This window comes from Monomorium pharaonis, chromosome 1 (genome assembly GCF_013373865.1).
Source record: "Monomorium pharaonis isolate MP-MQ-018 chromosome 1, ASM1337386v2, whole genome shotgun sequence".
NCBI classification, from domain to species: Eukaryota; Metazoa; Arthropoda; class Insecta; order Hymenoptera; family Formicidae; genus Monomorium; species Monomorium pharaonis.
Window position 1 is genome coordinate 39,855,981 of NC_050467.1, and position 22,722 is coordinate 39,878,702.

Here is a 22,722-nt window from a genome sequence, read left to right on the forward strand (position 1 = left end):
GACACAATGAAAAATACAAATCGAATGCTAGAAGCAATCCCCTCGGCGAGGGGGCACACCATATGTATCGCCTCAAAGAAACAAATTCTCGTTCGCACGAGGTGCAAAGTGTAACGGGTCAATTATCGTGTTTACACGGGCGGTACAGTAACCGGCGATTTCTCAGAGTACAAATACCGGTAACTTAGTTAAGACTGCGCTCGCATTCGGATCTAGAGCAGAGACGACTCAACGGAGGAAGAGGAGGGGGAGGAGAGGGAAACGCCGAGATATCGGGGAAGGAGAGAATGGACGAGGGACGCGACAACTCAGAAGAGAGATCCGCGATGAGTCTGCATATGTGTGCACGTATTCGTGTATACGTGAATACCGGCATGTACGTATAGCGATCGGTGGCGAGGGGGACAGCCAGTGATGAGGGGCGGAAGGGGGGGCGAATGGGTGAACGGGTGAACGGCCTGCCGCGTCCTTGCGAGCCACCTGACCACACCGGCCGTGCCGCCACCACTCGGCCTCTCCAGCATCCTTCCAGCAGCTCGGACTCGCCTTCCAACCGGCAAACCGCTCGTCCACTGAACTACCTGACCGATCGCATATATTTGCGGCTCCTTCGCGCCGATTCTCGCGAATACACCTCTCATTTTTCAGCACATTGTTCGTTACCCGAAAAACGCTATTGTTTGGCGTGATCGCCATCAAACTCGAATGTAGATCTTAAAGTCTGGCTTGATACAATAGATACTGTAGTTTCACGATCCTTCTTACAGCAGTTTCGCATCCATTTGTCTCTAAATTATGTTCTAATTCTTTACACAATTATCCGAGGCACTTATATAAATGTAATATTTTTATTACACTAATTTGAGCTTTAGAAAGAGACAGCCAATAGTTTGCAATGACAAGTGTTTTATAGATATGCTTGTGTGCATCAATAATACATTTTTTAGTGAATTAATAAATTATAATAGTATATCAGTGAATGGTAAATTTTTATTATATTCGCTATGCGTGGGCAAAAGACCCATTTACGATTTTACATTGGTTTCAAGTACCTGTTTCTTGTAACTGTATCCAAAAGTGGTCGTGTCTTTATGTTACACGCTTCTCTGTTTCCAGAAAACACCTACACGTTATTAGCATATTACCGTGATGTCTTACCTTTCTGGACGGCTGTCTATTTTCATATAGCTTGTTTACTTGTTGCGCATGACATATGCTCTTGTATCATGCGATCGATCATTCGGCATTTATTAGCTCATATTGATTGTTTTGCTCTAGCATTCTGTAATGAGTCGCTATTTATAAAACGTATTATTCTGTTTATCTTTGCGACTGATCTGTGACGCGAAAAGATTTCTACATCTTACTTTACTGCGTACTATCTAATCCAGTATTAAGTTCCTGCTTATCTCAATTACCGGTTTTAATTACCCTACAGTTTTATTGCGACCTGCATAATTCTGCATGTAGCCCTGTTATGCGTGACCGGCTCAACAATACGACATTGCGTAAGTCTATACTTAAAATGAGTACAATTTCCTTTTCGTTGTGTGTAGAAAGAAAAAGAAATTATACCCATACGCCATAGTATTCTATTCTTCCCTCTTTCTACCGAATGACACATCAGAGTCCCGATTATTCTAAATTATATTGATATCATCGGTACTAAAGTCACGCTAAATAATCTCCATCGCAAACTATGGCGACTTGGATCGCCACTGACAAATATACAGCCGTGAAACGAAAGCGAGATCGGTACTTTCGATCGCGATATGCACGTTTAATGCTTCATAACGATCGTGCTCATAAAGAAGAGACGATCCGCGGTCGGTGTACCACCGCCGATGATTTGTTGCGCCTTCCTGGCACGGCGAGGAATAAACTAGAACGCGGCGCGGCGTTTATTATACCGTCTCCCAGGCACATCGAACTCTCATTATTGCTAGACACATTTCCATCACAAACTTCCGTGCGTCTCTATCGTGCGTCCATTTGCGCGTAATCCAAGCTGATTTTATGTACTCTCTCGAAGTGTTCCGTATGCCGTTGACTCCAATCTTCTCACCCTTGGGCTGACGCTCTAGTACCACTTTCTTACCGGGTCGAAAGTGGCTATTTAGCGTCTTTATGGCCTCTCACTGCCGTAGAAACCGTAGTACGCCCGCGGCCATATCGCTCGCGAATTTATCAACCACCGTATTAGCGCGGCACGATCATCTATCCGCGTGTATTTTCGTTCACCGATTGTCGTACATGGTTTTCCATTTAATACCTCCTGCCTGTCTCTTTATTTAATTTGATACTTGTGCGATACGTTCCATTGACAAGATACAAAAGATAGAAAGGAAAATGGTATAATCTTTAGAAGTAGAGAAAGTGACATCACAGTTGTGTAGTTGTTGGAATTCTGTATTGACTTGTAGTAAATTGAAATTTGTTTGATTTCCGGAGAAAATTAATTCGCATTACGATTTAGCAACGTCATGATCGCGCGGACATCGTTTTTACTTCACGGATGGTTGAAACTCGGCTGAACGATTACATGCTTCACGGTGGTATCTTGTCGAAGCATGTAACCAGTATTGGCTCGACGGAGACCGTAGGTTACGGAAAGATCCTCGGGGCTAATGATCCATCACCTCCTGATTCTAAAGTCCGAAGTGGCTACTTAACGACTTTACGGCTGCTTGCTACCCAGAAACGCCCACGTGCCACAGGTAAACCACGCCGACGCGCCTGCGAATTGATCAACCGGTCTATTAATAGAGCGGGGCGCTACCTGCGATCTTCCGGAATGAGAAACTATGATCCTATCAGTTTTCGAAAAAGAAAAAGCCAACGACTTCCGTTTGCTAAATTCCGTTTGAATAATGAAGTCTTTTTGTTATTTTGCTCAAATTTTTATATCCCGAATAAAATTTTATTTTTTCGAAAATTACTATTTTATGCGCAAGAAATTTGCTTTTCAAATTAATATTGCTTTAAATTTTGTGTGTGTGTGTGTGTGTGTGTGTTTAATACAATTGAATAAAACGTCGTGCGTTATATTTGATTGATTTTTATTAATCAAGATTAATCACCTAAAATTTATTTAAATATTTAATAAAAATTTAATGTATTATTACATATATAATATAAAAAGTTGAAGTAATATTTCACTAAAAAAATAAATCTGTCTACGATATTTTACTATAATTGCATTATATATCTAATGAAATGACAGCAAGGATTTGTCAGATGCTTAGTGATTTTTACACGGTTATAAATTACAATACAGGAAGAGAAAAGAATGTTTAGTGGACATTATATTTTCTCAAGACGATTCATTTAACATCGTCGAATTCCATGCGGCGGCAGGAATGCCGGCGTTTCAAGTCGAAAACATTATACCATAGACGATGCATGGGACAGAGAGGAAAGAGTGAGAGAACAGCGAAATGGAGAAAGAAAAGACAATGACGTAGTACCTACCATCGTAGGAATCTTGTGTCATCTACCAGGTTCTTCTCTTCTTCTACCTGTGAATTATCGTTCTTTGTCCCCTTTCGTATCTGTGGATAGTTATCTGCAAATTCGCTAATTCTTTGACCCCGATATAATGAATTCTAGATGGTATTTAACGGGATATCTTTTTTTCTACTATTTGGATAAAGGCCATTATGACGAGATCGTAATGACCTCGATATATTCACATTGAAAGTAACTCTTAATTTTTTGAAACTTTATACCGTATGATTGTTATAATATAACAATATTACTCTGAAAATACAAAGTTGTACTTTCAGAATAGACATCATAAGTGTTACCTTTTTTCAATTTCTTGCTCGTAACGAAGTGATTAAAATCGAGAGAAAATTGATCATCGTTAAATTCTATTTATCAATTCTATTTAATTAGTTGTCTTTTTTAAAATAGTGATGCATTATTTACATTTATCTTTTTATATACTTTTCTGCAAATGGATGAGATGATTAATGGTTCTATCTTATCGTGTTCTCTCTCTATTAACTTAAGTGACATAAGAATATACGCATTGTTATCTCTTGTTATCTTGCATTCATGCATTTTTTAAATTTATTTTTTCTTCTTTGCTTTGAACAGTCCCGATCCGTTCAAATTGTGTAGTAACGTTAAACCGGAATCCGTTGATTTATGGCCAACGACACGCTAGCACATATCTTGTGTCGAGTTTTGTAGTTATCGTCTCAAGGGAATATGTTACATTTTAAAGATCATACGACCAGTAAAATAATTATGAATATGATATAGAAATGATATAGAATGATATAGATAATATATGATGTGTACTGAGAAAAGGGCTAAATTTTTCAATTTGATTATGCTTTTAACTTCCCTTCAGTTCCCACCGCAAAACCCCTCCCGTCTTTTCTCTCGTCCATTCTTCTCTACTCTCTCCTTCCATCTTTCATTCTTCGTCCCTCCTTTGATCTCATTCGACCGGATCGACCTGTTCACGTATGTACAGCCCGCAATAACTATATCCAGCCCGGGTCTTTTTTTCGTTAGGCCGTTCTTGCGTGGCTTGAAAATGAATTGACTTATTGTAAAACGTTGTCCCGCCGTCCGTAATTGTTCGCGCGTGCCTATGTGTGAATACTCGGGCCGAACATTGCGTCAAGTATATGGCGAGCATTTTTCTCCCCTGTCGTTTATGCCGCCACGTGTTCGACTCTAAGCAAATCCTATTTTTCGCGCTTGCCACCTTGAGTAATCGCGGTATTGTCAAGCGAACGACTCAAGCGAGCAATCGATCGTTCGTAAAAACCGATCGTATTTACGAGCGAAATATAAATGATTTCGATAGCATATCAGTACCGTGGAGTACAGAAGTATAGATATCTCATAGGTTCTCTGCTATTCTTTTCATGAAAGGTAAACGATTAGCCGGACACGTCTAAAGATAGATATCAACCTTTTCTACCAGATAAAAACTGGGAGGAGAAATATGGGAAGATTGTAACGGGAAGTGCAGATTTCTCAAGATAAAAAGTGCTATTATACAACTAACTATGTTAACATGATTTCAATTGAAATACTCTTGTAACTATGAAGGCGCAATGGCTCGATATAATGGATACATGTCGTACTCGCGAACATGCTACGCGGAGGTGTATCGCTAGGGGAAGCATCGCCGATAAGTCGCATTGGTTTGCAGTCAGACTGCGGCGATAGATTTCATAGTAATGTTAAAGGTCTTTATGGGTTCCATTAAGTCACATTGTACACGGGCGAATAGCCGCATCTCGAATGAATAAGCACAATAAACAGGTGCCGCTAGACTTACCGGCTTCGAATCTCCTTCCAGCTGATCGGGTTTACGGCCATATCGACCCCGTCCACCTTCGTACAATTATAGCGAACATCAGGAAGCGCGCATCGTCCTCCGGACAAGAAAGAATCTTGGTTAGCTTGACGAATAATGCGAAACGTCATCTCGCGCTGTTTAACCTTTGACAAAGATTCGCGTGTAACACACTTTTAGAATTATTTCTCTAGCGCTATTACATATTATCCGTATTTCAACTTTCATCACTCGTGCGGATTCGTTACAACTCGTTCTCAAATTCTATTAAACTAATCATTAACGCTAAAATAGCGATATTTAATATATTAAATTTTACGATCGTTATATAATTCTGTATCAAAATGTTTGGATCACTTATACTGAGAAAAAGTTATTGATTTGATAAAAATTTCTGACTTATTAAATTTTTTCAGTTCAAATATTGAAGTGTTTTAGTTCAGTGCAGAAATACTTGAATTACAGTTTAAGTATTTTATGAATTGAAGTACACAAGTATATGACGGCATCGAATGGCGATAAATACGCGAAAGGGAGGAAGGGAGCAGCAAGCGAGGCGCGAAAAGCGAGAAAAAGAAAGAGAGAGAGAGAGAGAGAGAGAGAGAGAAGGATAGAGATGAGGATGTACGTACAATAATCGAACGCGCTCGCAACGCAGTGTTTGCAAAAGAGCGATATCTAATCGGCGAAATACTCGTCGAAAAGTAAACCCAAGAACAGGGTGGAGCACGCATATATCGTCGTTCCTCGTTGTTCACGGACGGTTTCGTCCGTACGTCTCTCGCTCGCTCGTGAACGGGTTATGCGCGCCGGAGAGCCTCTCCTGGCGGCAATACCTGCCGCGTGCGGTGCACAGCACGCCCCGTTCGGTGTGGACCCGTTCGGTGGTATCTATATATATGCGCGTGTGTACGTGCGTTCGCACACGCACGCACGCACGCACGCGTCTCTATGGTGTGCACATACGTACACGGCGAGGCGCACGCGAGCGCGCGCACGCACGCACGCACGCACGCACGCACGCACGCACGCACACGCGAGCGCGCATTCGCGCCGGCAAACACATATTGCCGTATATACCACCACCGAGTATTGTATAATGCAGCCATTGATAGCCGTCCTCTCTTTCACGCACGCGATCTGTTGCAGTCGCTGCAACCCGTGTCCGGTGACAGCCTCCAGTGTCCAGTCTCCCTCCCGGTGAGTGTCCACAAGATTTATTTTCCCAGGCGATATACGGGGTGTCGTCGCGAAAACCGGACGCGCGCTCCCGTCGCGAGAACGGAAAATTCGTTCGGCGCGGCGCCGAATTCCTATGACGGGCATGGCCGCGGGAATAATGATTGTCGGGCGTTTTCAGGACTGCGATCTAAGCGGAAGTACGGTTTTGTGAGGTGTGGCTACTTTGTGGATTGGATATTTCTCTATTGGGTATTTTTGTTGCGCGCATTTTCAACAATCAGGCTCTCGTTTAGCGTCAGAAATGGAATCGATTGGGTATGTAAAATTATACTAACGTTTAATTATGCGTTTTGCTGTGCTAATAAAAAAACAGCTTGCTTAAAAGATTTGCTTAATAATTGCTTTTATTGTTGTTAATTAAACATGATATACTGAATCATTATAGTCGTTTCTTTTAACAAAATCTTTTATTAATTTATAAGATTTTTAATTAAAACTTGATTTACAGTTTACATAAAATTTTGGTGAAATAAACTTGAAGAATAGATAATAGATAAATTAATTCTGAATCACTGTCTAATTATATATATATCCGGACAAGACCCTAGGCATAACTAGAACGTTTGGTTGATTTTATCATAATCCGTAATTTCTAAAAAAAATTCTGATTTATTCATTTTTGAACAGACATATTGGTTGAATCTACCAGATTTCTCATTAATGTAGCAAAGCTTTTTTAAGTGACATTTGTGATTTTTAGTAATATTTGTGAACTGTTAAGTTGCGCTAAAAGTGCCCTCACGTGAAAGATACATCGCAAAGAATCCATTGGTGGTGACGGCAATAACGGTCGGGCGTTCTATGGACCGCGCGACACATTACGGGAAACGAACTTTTACTTTGCAATCCGCCTCGCCAGTGGCAATCTCTGTTGATATTGTACGCACGGACAAAGCGGAAGCGAGCTACCGTGAGCTTACGTAACATCCAAGTTCCGTCGTTTTGCTCGCGCAAGATCGACTCGAGGCAAGAAACGTGGCGAGAGCAAACCTTCTTCCCGGCCGCGCTCGCGACTTTCGCCATTAATCGCGCGCGTACGTCGGGGGGTATCGTCATTATACATTTTCTCGATCGCGATCTCCCCCTCTCACTTTCCAGGGCTGCGCTGTCTTTCCCGGGGGCCCCTCTCGGCTGGTAGCTTAACGAGCGGATCACTTTCAGCCACGATCAATTTACAAGAAATCGCTACGGGACCGTGCGAGTCGCGGAAGATTGCGATTGCGCGCCGCAGTGCGGCGAGAGGTTCCACCGATCTGTTACAATTTACGCGCGGCGATTTGCACGCCGCCAAGGAATTGATGAAAAACGGCGGGAAACGATCGGGACACCCGTTGAGTCGTCGATCGCTCCGCCACTCGCGAACGCGCGAAATTGCGTAAACGGAATTGAATTACCGTCCATTGCGAGAACGGGAAATTCGCGGGCACGGTTCGATTTATTGGACGATTGCTGATAGATACCTACCGAATGGTTGTCATTTTGCGGATAAGTAAAAAAATTGTCGAACGGTCCTCGTTCCATCGCGCGCGGAAGGCGACTTAATCGCATTGCGATTGTCCGCGCTATTTGTGCGACGTCGAATAAAAGCAAAAAATTTGCATACGTAATATTGGGAAGATTTAAATATTGTTACAATGTCGAGACTATTTTTAGATTTCTTATTTTCGCGAAAATTTTGGGCACACAATGACGTAACGCGTGCTCGCGTAACTAGATATTTCTCGAACGTCGGTTTCCATTCCCGAATACGGATGTCGCGTTCGGCGCGGTATTGACATGCCGCTACCAACGGCAAAACGTTAAGTAAACAGCGCGTAGCGCTACGAGCGTGCCGGTATCGTCGTTCCATCTCGCACTTGTCAATAAACCTGTAGTATCAGCGTATCTTCCAAGGCGACGATAAAATGTTGCACGGTTTAGCTCGAGATTTTCGTCGATGGGAAAGAGAACCGCTTAATCTTATCGCTCCTTTGTGCAAATAGTACAATGATGATTCGCGATTGCGCAACGTCGCGACGTCCGACGAAGCAAATCCCGGGGCTTCCGCTAATTTTGTTTTCTCGTTCCTTCGGTGAAAAATAGCGGAGTCGAGTCGGGGACGTGTACGTTAAATCGGGAGCAATCTGGACGCTCGCAAAGAAGTCGTCTCGATAACCAGCTCGTATAAACCGCAGCAAAAAATGATAATATTTTCTACGACATTTGTTAGTCATAATTCTGGCGCTTCTTTCCTCCGGCGATTATTTAAAAGAAAACCGCTTTGCGCGAGAGCGAAAATTCAAAGCGCGGAGAAGAAGCAGATGCACAGAATCCGTCCACATATGTCTTATCTTTGGGAAAACAAGAAACTGGAGGAACGCAATAAAATATGCGACTATATGTTTGTGAGATACCAAAATGCATCGGAATGAAACAACGTGCGATTTTTGTCGGAGCATTTGTAATTTTTTTTTTTTTCTTCGAATACGAAAAGTATCGTTGTCAGCTTCGCGTTCCTTCAGAGAGAACTCGGATGTCAGTCGCCATCGCGCGTTTATTATCTATAACTCAAATTTTTGGCAACGACAAATGCTTTAAGAATATCGCGCCTCGACGACACGCAGCGCGCAACTTTGCGCTTTTGAAAATCTCGATTGCCCGCAGACAGCGAGCCAGAATAACAAAAGCGAATTAAAAATATGCGAAGAATGCATTAAGAATATATAGTGCGGCTGGAGCGCTACACGCAGGCAAGCGACCCGGCTTGCGGAGTAGAAGAAAAAGAAAAAAGACGTTGAAACGCGCGCTTTTGTCGGTACGTCATTACGACATCCGGTCACCGTATGGTCGTTAAAGTGACACAAATGGTGTTTCAAAAATATCAAGCAAAATATGAATCCGAGTAGAAATAACATCGCGTCACGCTGTTGTTGCGGTGTTTGCGATGCCTTTTTGCACTCATTATACTCGATAATTTATTCGTTTAAGCATCGTGTTATTGCATATAAAAATATTATTCTCGGCCCATAACGAAGGAAATATGTTAATTACATAAGACTGCAGCATATCACATAATATCCACGTTTAATCAAAACTTGAATAACACTTGTTTATAGTTTTTGTCGAAACGGTTTCAAACGCGCACGTTTCTTTCGAAGCATAAAAGTGGACTAGCGGCCTCAAATAGTATCAGGTTTAGCCATCGCCCAAGGATTAACACACTCTCGCGAGATTATGCAGATCCTGGGAAGCTTGTCTATTTAATTCTCGATTTATGCGGAACTGGCTGGCCGTTCAGCGTGTGACCCGTTGCGGCCGTTGTCGACTTTAATCGAGGGGAGGAGGGGGGGGGGCTTGTGTGCGTGTGGAACAGCCGATCGTGAATCCGATGTTGACGCCGAGAGAGCCGGCCTCTTTGGCAAAAAAAAAAAAAAGTAGGCAAGCATAATCGTAAAGTGCGAATGTTATTCTCCGGGCGATGAGCGAGGTTGCGAAAGAAAGAGCGAAGGGGCAGTATTTTTTCGGCGCGTATAATGGAACGCCATGAAGAATAAAAATTCCACGTCCCCGCCGTCGCGACCGGAGATCCCGGGCGATTATTCGGCTCAATCTCGAGACTGTCGTTCGGACCGTTACAACAGTGATTCACGAGGCAGCAGCCTTATCGCATAATTAGTGTACTTTGCTGTTACCTCGGTATCGAATCAGTGCGAGAATTTCTATCGCGCCATCGCGCGAGATGGAAATCGGCCGCGAGCGATATTTCCCGTGTTCTTGTTGCCGCAGCGTTTTGCACGTCGAAATCTTTTCATCGTTCCTTCGTTGAACTCGTCAATAAAAATTCAAAGGAAAACTAAAGATCGGCGCACCCCACGACCGGTATTCGAGCGTGGTGCCGGATTCCATCGAGCACGTCAATTGCGAATGATCGACGAACTAAAGACGAAACAGGGACGAGACCGGTCGGCCGAATTGCACAAGCGGATTATACGTTTTCCTTCGTAATAAAACACGGGAGGTCTCAAAGGGAAAATAATGTCTCCCTGATTACTCGCCTCGATTCAACTCGCTACTCTCCTCTCCCTTCCCGACGCCTCTTTCGCGCTGTTTCTCTTTGCAGGGATATAACTTCCCGGTCCTTTCTGCCTGGGACTTTGTTGAAATGGGGATTAAAACGATGTTTGCGCGAAAGCCAAAAGCATTACCGACTTTATCTTTCGAATTGCACCGTATTACTTTTCCTTTTATCTTCCTACGCTTCTGTGATATTTGTTTCCTTAATTTCAGTCGGGCCAACGAAGAAAGGTATCTTGAGCTCTCTATAAGATTACATTTGTAAGAATTAAAATACGGAGTCAGCTTTTCCGTAAATGTAATGTGAGGCAAATTACAAACAAAACAAAATTATTTTTCATTGAGTGATGTACATTTATATCTGAAATTTAGAATGTTTTATCTTCTATAAATTGGTTTTTATCTCCTGTGTTATGTAACTTTTAAATATTGAACATATATCAGCTCTAATCGAGATAGCGCATTAAGAAATTCGATTTCATCGTAACAACTTACTTTTTCTGCAAATTTTTTTTAAATTAAAATGACATTCTTTATGATAATAATAATAATAATTATTATTTTAGGTTTAATAATGACTCGAACATTGGCCTGTTCGGTGATCATAAATTCGGTTGGACGATAATAAAAATTCCCCTCTTTTTTTTAAATCGGCTCTAAAAAAAAAAAGGATTACGATTAATAAAATTTAATATATTAACTCCAAGCATAAATAACCATTTATAGTTTTTTGTGAGACTTTGAGATTAAAAGAGTATAAATTTTTTTTTAATAATGTAAACACATTTTGTAAATTATTTTTACCTAATGTAATACATTATTTGTATTAATTATACTACGATGATTGTAAGAAATACCGATGATATAAAATTGATATGTCAGCATATTAATGTGATGTGGCAAAAAGTAGAAGCATACAGAGTTTCACCTTTAAATTAAAATGTTCTTCACAGTTTCTTTACATACGTGCTATTTGATTTAAAAAGACATTAATCGTTAACTAGTAGCATAGTAATTATAACGATGATTAATTACTTACGAAAGATAATTTATGCAATGCGTACTCTCTTCTCTTATTCAACCTTTATCTTTTATTTTTATAATAAATAATTATATATTGGATCTACCTTACAGTTTATAAAGGAAATCATATTTCGCGAGGTATACGCAATATCCATTGCCGCTTGATTCGCGCCATCATAAAATATTCAGCAAACGAGCTGCAGAGACAAAACGTTTGGTCCCCAATTCGGCAGGAACCACGAGTAAAAAAAAAAAGAAAAGACGCAAGCCCAGGAACCAAACGGTCGGTCTTGGTGCGGTAGATAGGCGTCGCGGCGAAAGCTCCTCCATAATATATGGAGCCCGCGCGAACATAAAATTCTCCAATTGCAAAATTGATGCGGCTTATGTTACCCTCTCTCTTCAGTATCCCGCTGTATCTTTCTCGGTAGTCACTCCGCAGCAGCATCGTCTGCGACGTCGATGCCACGGGTCTCGCGGGTCCCCTCCTCGTTTTACTGTAAAGCAACTCCTCATATTGTACAGGGACGCGTAATTCATTTTTTACCGGACTCGGCTCAATTATTTATAAATTGCTGCTCCCTCGGGGAGGACGGGACCGACTTGTCATCCCCACGATGCGACACGGCGCTACGTTTCCCTCTGATAACGGCAGACACGGAATAAAAAACAAAAAGCGAACGCAGAATCTCGTACGGCGAGCAGTTCGAAATAAGCGATTGTGTAAGAGATGTTGTTCATAGTTTGATACAAAATCATCATGATATAAAAAAAACACGTTAAATTATACACTAAATTACACAATAATTTAAAAACATAAACGACATTACAAACATTTAATTCCAAGTGTAAAAATATTTCATAAAGCCCATTGACATTTAAATATTTATACGTAGCCATCTGTCTGATGGACAATTCATTATCTTAATTCCGAATTAAATTCCATCAAGGGAAATACAACTATAAGAACTAGATAAAGATCAAGTGGATGATAGATCAATTATACGCGAAGGCCACGTATGACCTCGCGCAGCACGCGCTCACGACCGCGGGTTCGTAATCCGCGATCTTAATGATGCACCGCTCTACATAAATTTACATATAATTGTAGGCATTTTCGCGAACGTGGCAATTTCATGCTCAAGCGCATCAAGGCGCACATGGCGATGATTTGTTTAGCGGTAACACCCCCGTACTCGTAAAACAAGCTTTCAAATCTCGGCATTATTATACGTTGAAGCTTAGTGTTTAGAGGAAACTGTAAATCAGTCTCATATTGTTACATAGCGGAACTCATTTTACACAATTATCTCGGTCCGAACATGTATTTAAATACTTCTAAAGTGAATAAGAATTTAAAGATTTAAAGAAAAATAAAAATTACATATTGATTCCTCTTTTTACTAGACATCGCAGACGCGCACTTTGAGCGATATAATCTTTGTGTTATAAATTCTTAATAATTTGATATTGATATAGGCATTTTTGTGAAATCAATACTATTATATAGAATCGAAATAAAAATAAGTCGATTGTACTAGTAATTTCAAACCTTATTACTCTCTCATCATATTCATCGATAATTCGAACAACGTTCAAAGAGTATCACAGTGGCTTGATACCCGAATCGTTATTACACGGATGCCGCCTGCTTTGACTGTTCCCTAGAGACGACAATCTCCCTTTCTACATCGCGTTTTATTTTGTCTTGGTTTCCTTCCCTTTTAATACGCACGAATGCGATTCGTTATTTACGAATGCGACCAAAGGAGCGAGAGTTTTTTTTTTTTTAATGGAGCCATATGCTTTTTAATTAGTCCTTTGCACGCTCGGTTTCCTTCCACTTGAGTGGACCGCCAGAGGCATAGCAAACTCGTCATTACTAGACATTCCGAGGATATCTTTCCGACGGCGATATTGATATATCGTTGGGAAAATATAAAAATCTTTTAGAATTATTTTTATAATAAAATTGTATTTATATTGAATTGATATAAATTTATGAGTACGCTTTGAGTTCGATGCTATCTTAACGATAACGCGGTATGGTGACATGCAATCGATCGAGCATATAATTGTTAAACTATCCATTAATCAATGAAAAAACATTCATCTCGCAAGTGTTGCGACAACTGACACCGCATTCCTTGAAGTGGCAAAACGCACTGAACTGTTTTCCATAAAGCTAAATTATGCACGCATTGATGCGTACATAATCCCATTTTTGTTAAATTATCCTATTGAAACGAGAAAGTATTAGCTCGCAAATGACGTCGGTACAATTGCTTACATAATTACACACACACACACACACACACAAAATATGCCAAACGTGTAAATATTTACTGTGCAGACAATGTAGATATTAAATAATAATGAATAAGAAAAGAACTTTTGGTATCAAAAGTCATTTCGCGAATCAACTGTTAAATATCATTGAAAACTACTTTGTTTCCTAATTTTTCCATTTAAAGTTAAACATAAGAAACAGGTGTTACACTCATGTAAATATGTACTGTGTAGGCAACGCGTAAATATAATGATTGTATTCTGTATTAAGTACAATCAATAAAAAAAAGGCACATACTTTTGTTGATATCAAAAGTCTTTCGTAAACCAACGTTAAAAATGGTATGAACACTCGATCATATTTTTACAAAGAAAAATTTATTCGCGTGTTTGTAAACGAACTTTCATCATAAGAAAAAATAGCAAAAATTAGTAAAATAAATTTTTTACGATAAAACGCATTGTACGAAATGCGCCAAGCATGTAGTGCGAAATGTAACGTGTCATTAGAAAGCGCGAGGTCGTAGCTGCCGGGAGAAATCACGGGACAGCGCGCGCGGGACGACGGCTCTCTTTCCTTGCGATTCGTTAAAAATGATCAGGCGGACGACGAAGTCGGTCGGCGTCCGCGAGATTCGCCTTTATCCTCGCGCTCGCCCGGACACAATGCTACACTCTCACGAGAGCGCGGGCATCACGAGAGGACAAGGAGGACACCGCGCGACGTTCACGCGTGCACACGGAGCGCGCGATCGGAGGCTACCCTTCAAACAACCTTGATATTAACCAGTTGTGGAGGGCCCATTGTCGGCTCCGGACTATGGACATTGTGCTCTTTGAGCGTCCCACAAAGAGAAACAGCTCGCACGCTCGGTGTGCGTGTGGTATTCAGTCAGCGCGCGCTATCTCTGGTCCGGGTGCCCCGTGTGTGCACACGTATACGTACACACACGCGCGCTGAGTGCCGTTAGATTGCTGCTAAAAGCGCGATGCCCGCGAGGCATTATCCATTGTGAGCGTGGAGCATCTCGAAAACGTATCACGGCTGACCACCGGTGGCTGCTGCGGAGAAAAACCGAGGAGGAGATGATAGACTTATATTGTTGTGTTATGTAAATTCGCTTTGACTAAATCTAGTAAAATTAAATCGATACTTTTCCCAATTGACTTGATAAAATTGGGATCTCGTAAAATTACGAGCTCGACAAAAATTAATTGAAAATGTGATACACATTTGCTGAATCGTTGACAAATTTTATTTCACTTACATATACAATTTGCCTTACTGATTCTTATTTATTCAGACATGTTTTTCTCAAGTTATCTTAAAGACAGACTTCAAAGAGCAGTTCTTCACACGTTTCCTGTATTATTTGCTTCTTCTGTCGCGCCTGAAAATTTTCAAGAAACGTACATGTGCTTGGGCTCCTACACAAATCCTCACGTGCGGCACATCGAGCCGGCACAATCAGAAACACGATGTACCACTCTTCAAAGGCGTGAACCACCCACCGGTCGCCGAAGGAAGACGTTACAATGGCCCCGCCGTTTAAGGCGCGAAGGATTTCCAACGGCGGAGATTAATTGGTCGCGGAAGGTGCGAGCGGCCCGAATTTGACGATGCAGCGGAACGTCCGCGATCTCCCGCGTGTAATCGCACACGCACACGTGCAGCTCGTCAAGGGAGTGAGAGGAGAACGAGAAGAGGGAGGAGCACGCATCGGCTGCGTACGGTCGCACGAAGCTCGTCTTAAGGCCCTAAGCTCCTTGTCGGAGGACGCGACCACGCATGCGTGCCAAGGACTAACGCACCGGCGACAGCACAATGCCGCGGCCACGATGAATGTGGGCATTAAATGATTATAGTCAGGGATTTGTATGAACAAATGGATGACAATGGCGTCCGCGAATGGCCGCGCGCGGGCACGGAGCGGCCAGCGACGACGACGACGACGACGACGAACCGGCCCCTCGTTCCTTCGCTCCTTCCTCTTTCGAGGTTCAATGAGAAGCTAATTGGAGGCTGCATCGTTGGCGTTGGCTGCAGGCGAGCGCATCGCGAGCACCAGTAGCGAGCGCCCCTTGTACCTTATATGCGTGCGTATTATTCTCCGCCGACCGTCCGCGCCATTATGCAAATTGCGCTCATCGATAAACGCCCGCCTATTATTTTAATCTTTGTTGTTTGGTGTGTATCGGATGCAAGACGGATGCCCCACACACACACACAGGTACCTGGTACACAGGTACGTCCCTTGTGCACTGTCATTGCATATGGTGCGTGTAAAGCGTGCCTCGTCATCCTGCACTTTCTTCCAGTCTGAAAATAGACAATTTCGATGGAATCGCGCTCGCGACAGATAAGCGAGGCTATTATAATATATCTACTCGCGCGTATTATTACACGCGCGCGCCCTATCACGCACAACGCTCGTGTCTATCAATAGACAGCGGGTACGCCACTTAGGCCCCGTGTGCTTCGCGTCGTGTAAATCATATCGGTTCCATAAATCATGGGCTAAAAGGGATCTCGAGAAATCGCCGAGCGATTGAAGAAGCTGGCCCACAATAAGGCGTGACGCATATCGGTGAACACTCTCCCGGCCAGATGTCTTCCAGAAGGTCTTTTTCGGCCGATAAACAAACCCACGCCGATATACGTCGCGAGTGACGCGACGCCGCACGCCGAGTTACAACGAGCATCGGATTCCTGGGCACGACGCGCTTCTCTCGTCACGCTTCCGCGAATCGCGGACTGACCGATAACGACCTGTGGCCCGCGAGCGAAATGAAGGGGAGTCCGAAGGCCCAGGGCCGAAGAAAGAACGTCGGAATCGGCAATGCCGACCAGTCGGTTGATCCGGCAGCCACCATCTATCATGCAGCTGTTGCTTCCATTGTGTTGTTAGTCTTACGTTACGCGTCGCGACGAGAGAAGCCGAAGAGAGGAACTCTCTCTCTCTCTTTCTCCCTCCTTCTCTCTTTCTTCCTCCGCGAGCAAAGGAGTCAGCAACCGACAACGAGCGAGTGTGCAACATGTGTTTGTCTCGGGCCCTCCTTCCTCCTCTGCCCATTGCCTCTCTGCGTTTCTACTTCTCTAGGTCTCCCTCTTTTTTTTTTTCGTTACGTTATGATGTTATTCTTCCGATCTCTCTAACTGAGGTGGAGAGCGGGGGAGGGATGCTGAGAACTGCGTGGCGGCAAATGTAGTGTCGCGCGAGTCTGACAATGGATTCGATGTATTTTTTTTACCGCATTCTTTATATAAGCGTATGGTGAGTACTTTGTTTTCTTCATTTCATAACATTGCGTCTCGCGTGACCGCTCTTTTTTAAATCTCAGTTAAAAATTAGCATGAGTTGAGAGGATGCATCACTATTTTTGTAATGTATCGGTATGGAACATCTTCTATAGGATTAACTTTATACTTTGCGGAGCTGTCATTAACATTCCCTCACGTATACAACGTCGATCGCAAGGAAACGATGTATTAATTTCACGTAATGGACTAGCCGCGTATCAACTGATGCATCCTATATCAAGGAGCCCAGGAGTAATTTATAAATGGTCATCTCTCGGAACCCCAAAGCCACGCGTGTGCGGCTTGGAGAGAAAGAGCCGACCGAAGGATAGTAGAAGCGCGGGGAGAAAGGGCCGGGGAGAGAATCGTCGAGGGATACAGAGAGAGCGGGCTAGGCAGAGAAAGGGCGTAAAGACTACAGTAGAGGGGCGGAGGGTTAGAGACTGGGAGACCACGAGACGGAGAGGAAGAGGGTAAGAGTGAGAGAAGGAGAGACAGAAACCGAGACAGGCGGAAAGATAAGTCTTTGATGTCTAGCGGAGATATGATGATAATCATGATGAAGGCTTCCGCTTGCACGCTACAGCGGAATCCGCGCCTGCTACTACCTCCTGCCCGCCGTGAGCCCATCGTGTGTGCGCGCGCGTGGTTCCAGGCCAGGTATCTTGTGTTCTCGCAATCAATATAACGGACGTTATCCCGAGACGTTGATATAGTCGCCGGTGACCTTACGTTAACGCGTTACGCCCAAACGGGATTCCAGATACGCAATGGGCCCCTGTGCGCACAGGTGCACGAACGAGTTCCGCTACGGCTGGCGCACATATTCGCCTTAACGCAACGACAACAGCGCGAAATAAGCGCCAATTAGCGTTAGAATCTTTCGTACATGATATCAAGAAATTCTATGCTCGATATTACACACAGATTTATTAGAGATTATTAGAGATACAGCAGCAATGAATTATGACAGATAGAGATGTATGGAAGGGATGCTGAAATATCCAAAAATTTAGTTTAAAAAATACAGATTTGGAAATAATTTTGTTGAAGCGTCAAAATAATTATGGTCATTTAAGCATGATGAAGAATGCCCCAAAAAGTTTTCTACTTCTATATTCTATCAACCAGCTTGAGCTACATAATTATGTTAATATGGGTTAATTGACAAAAATGATTTGCGGATCTGTGTATCTAGCTAAACTTTTGAACACTTTACTAAAATCGTTCTCTTTATATACGTATGAATAGAAAAATGACACAATTTCAAACTGCCAATAATTCTCGTACGTTTTCGCGGTATTTCCTAGGCTTCTCGGAATAATTTTTGAGAGAAATCTAAATCTGCGAGATTAATATGTATTGATAAAATACAGCGCTATGTAACGATGTATCGATTGATCTTTTCCCTGAAATTTGGGAGGAAAACTGTGAAAGCGGTAGCACCGGTCAACACACGGTCGTATTCGTGTTCAGCCAAGAGAACACAACGGGAAGTAAATACGTACAATAAAGACGATGACTCGTCGCCATTATGTGCGAGCGCGCGTATATAAGAAGTGCGTCCTGCTTTCACGACAATCCAATGCGGGCGCGAGAAAGTAGTCGGTCCATCCGCCTTTATACATACCAATCGAATAGAAAGCCAGATAAGCTTTATAGTCGATCGAAATCGTAAAACGGCCAGGCGGTGGAGTTTTAACGAGATGTACCGGCGCCGTGATGGTCGCGAATGCGCGCGCGAGAGACAGCTTCGCTGCATGCGCGCACGGTACACTCCCGCGGATGATCGGTAGAATTGCAGCCGCCGATGTCGTTACGGCGACTCGTGAGAACGAGACACCTTTTACACATGCGGATCGAAGTTGAACTAATAATAGACCTTATCTCGAGAATTTCAAGTATCGCCGAGAGAGAGAGAGAGAGAGAGACGAGCGAAACGGTTTGTAGTGGCCGCGTCCACCGTGCGGAATAAATCCCTTTACTTTATCAGCGAACGGTGGACCGCGAATCGGACACTTTCATCAAATCGGTGCCGCGTGTCCGGCCATTTGCATACGTATGGCCGATGCATATTCTCCGATTGAACATTGCTTGCTTTCTCGCGCGGATTATTCGGTTTGCGCGCGCGGTGGTTTCCCCGATATAAAGATTAGTGTATATGTTCCGTAGATAGTATTATTCACACACGCGGCCATGGCGTTATTCGCGTTAAAAAGCTCGTACGTTGCAAGAATATTGTACAGCGATACGGATGCTATTTGCACAAGAACGTGTACGGTAAACTAGAAAATATTTCGATGGCAAAGTTTTTCACGACTTTAATGACGTATGAAATTTTTTAATTATTAGTATCATAAATCACGCGCGCGAATGCGCCAATTAGACTTGCAGCCCTTTGAGCTCTCACGCATCCATTGTGGCAATATATTGTGCGGCTCGAAAGGAATTTTCTTCTGTCACATTGCATCGCGGAACGAATTTACTTTTAAACCACCCGACATATTCTCCGATGCACGTGACCCCGATGGTTGCTCTCCGGAGGATTTTATCCACGAAATTTTATACCGTAAACCAGAAGAACGACTCCAACAGGGATAGGCGCACGTGCGCTGGACATCGTTACTAAAACATTAGGCGACGCCGATAAATGGCCGCAATAATCCTGCGGTTCGACTCGCACGCCGATTGTAGAGTAAAAAAAGAAGCGACGGAGACTCCTGGCGGGCGAGACCCCACCCCTGCCGACATAAATGATCGTCCTTCTTTCTTGGCCGCGTCTCTATACTCCACGGGCCGATAAATACAGGTTCGCCATAGGGCGGAGGCGAGGCCTGGCCCACGAATTATAGGCGTTTTAAAAATATTGTTCCATCACTTATTCAGACGCCCGGCTAAGGTATCGCTTTCCAATAGTATCCTTCGATCACAATTTCCCACCGGCTGTATTATTGAAGCTTACCCCGAAACTCGAGTAGTCTAGGCGCTACACGCGCGGCGGATCGTCTACTTTGTAGAGATAGCTCGAGCGGATAAAAGGATGATGTACGATTATGGGAGCGCCGCGAGAAGCCGCTTTTCTATTTTGTAACATTTTAGCGTCGATCTTCCGTAAGTCCGGTGTCGTAAGTCGTTCCCGCGTTTAAGTATTACGTGTAACGCGGACACGCGTTGTTTGGTACGCTTATTGTATTTCCTGCAAATATTATTTATATATGATCTTTGAGAGGTTGAAATAGATCTCTTTTTAAATCGTGCAGGATCGCTGATGCGAATGGATTTAATTACGCGCTTAAACCAAACTATCGGAAAACGCGTATCGATTATGTCTCTACGACATTTCGCGGGATGCGATTTGGTCCTTATTGCATTCGTGCTCGTGGATGTGCCACGGATTATCCGCTTGTAATCTGTTACGAAACCGAAAGTTTTGATGATTTCATCAGAACTTTAGGATACCCTGAAATACCCAACAGTCACATGCATCGTGAACGTGGGATTTTCAACGTCCGGAATTTCTAGATGGAAAACCGTATCCGTTGTAGGAGCATTCACCTTCCTCTTGTAAAACATTCTCATAATTAAAATTTAATATCTCAAATAATTAATTATGCTTCTGCTACCAGGCTGTTCGGGGAAACGTAATAGGGCGATTGGAAGTGAGAAAAATTCATTGGTTTTATCATACTTTTATTTTTACATATCAAATGTAACATCTACATCTCAATTACACATTTTACAAACTTTGTTCTATACAAAGGCAAATTATTTTGTAATATCTAATAGATTTGCTCGTCTTAAAATAACATAACGGTGGAGTACGCAAAGAATTATCAGACGATGACAGATTTATTCTTCCGCGCGCGGAACGCACGAGGAAACGTGAGGTCTATATTTACGTTCGTGGAAACAGCCGTGTATCATCACGCTACCGCTGTTACCCTGACCGATACAACGATTACGGGTTCTCCATCCCTCCATTGAGCCTGGCCGCTTCGTTTCAGGGCGTTAATGAGGACAGGCGGTTGAGGCCGCGGGGTATTGCCGCGCATACGTTAGAAACCCGCCGATCAACGGCGAGCGATGCGATCGGTGGTCGGCCGCATGCCGCGCGAGTAACGCCGCAACGGGCGAGCGCTGCAGGAGGAGGACGCCTACCGGCGCGGCGACGTCGGGAGCGGCTGAGAGCCGCGCGCGGTAGCGACGACGACGGGAATGGGAATGAGAGGCTCAAGAAGAGCGGCGCTTTCAATTATTCCCGCCGAACAATCCCGCCGCTTGTTTCCTTCGGCGATTACATCTACGAGTATTTATTCGCCTCCCCGCGTTCCCCACCCCCTCGTTCCACGCGCGCCGCTTCCATCGTTCCGCCGCCGTATCTATCCGGGCAACCCCCTTCGCCCGCTCTCTCTTTCTCTCTCTCTCTCTCGACTCTGTTCTCGTGCGCTCGTTCGTTCTTCTGAAGTCTCGGCGATCCTTCCTTCCGTAAGAGTCGCGGAAAGAGCGCGCGATGTGGTCGGTCGAGCTCGTTGAGCCGGCTGCCGTGAAGTTTCCTGAACTACTTGCCGGAATGTGGTTGCATCACTTTGAACAAGTACGCGGATTGTCTGGAAAGGCGCAACTAATTGTGGCTACATTCGTACCGATGATAAAGTTATATATTTAAGGGAAACGGAACAATCATCGGTATTTTCTTAAAAATAGAGTTAGGCAATTTTGATAAGTTACAGTAATTTACAGTAGTAAGAAGACAGTAAAAGAAAAAGAGAAAGAAAAAAGTTAATCATGTTACAAATTAATTTATTACAGAAGAAAGCAGTTGCTTATGCAGTTTCAATCGAAACGCCGTGAGAAAATTTATAAGAGCCGGATTTAAGTGAATCTTTGTCTTGATTGGGGTACAGTGATTTACACGTGTTAGTTTTAGCTCTAACGCGTCTGATCAATAGCCCAATCGTTTTTAGTAATTTTAGTAATAAATATCGTCCGCCGTCCTATTTTCGCGCAGAAATAACAAAGCCGTTACGTATGATTTATGCGATTCGATAACAATATGGCGTGAGTTATAGGCATGTATCTCGACACTGAGAGTGCGTCGAGAGGTAATTAAAAATATTCAAGTGCGTCTGAATACCAAGTAGGATCTTGTATTGGCTTGCAACAAAAGCATCGAGAAATTGCGTGTCTCGCTCAGCAGTCATTACTCTTTAAAAGCGAACCATTAAGGAATTGTTCTCCATTCTCCTGTCTGCCTCGTATCAGGACCCGTTGAATCTGGTCGGAGATCCGAAACTGTGATTACGCGCGCACAAATTATCGAGAAGTTAATTGTAATCTTAATTAAAGTCTATACAGCGTGACTGGTGGATGCTCGATAATTTCTCCTAAGGGATAAATGACTGAGGCTTTAACGTGCTTCCTAACCGTGCTACTTACCATTTATTCGATCCCCTCTTTTTACAATTAAATCTTTGCAAATCAATATTTAACG

The 22,722-nt window shown here is 43.2% G+C and overlaps 1 protein-coding gene across 2 annotated transcripts in view; it reads left to right on the forward strand.

Annotated features, from left to right (window-relative positions):
• Nucleotides 1-6,425: 6,425 nt before the first annotated feature.
• Nucleotides 6,426-22,722, forward strand: part of LOC105834809 (transcription factor SOX-13) — a 107,034-nt gene continuing 90,737 nt past the window's right edge. Inside the window, exons 1-2 of one of the 2 annotated variants that reach the window (XM_036286920.1) lie at nt 6,426-6,523; nt 6,684-6,820. In XM_036286920.1, coding sequence (XP_036142813.1) covers nt 6,807-6,820 — 14 coding nt within the window. In that variant the 5' untranslated portion in view covers nt 6,426-6,523; nt 6,684-6,806. Of the gene's footprint in view, nt 6,821-22,722 lie in introns of both variants that reach the window. The other variant, XM_036286962.1, reaches the window with a different exon arrangement.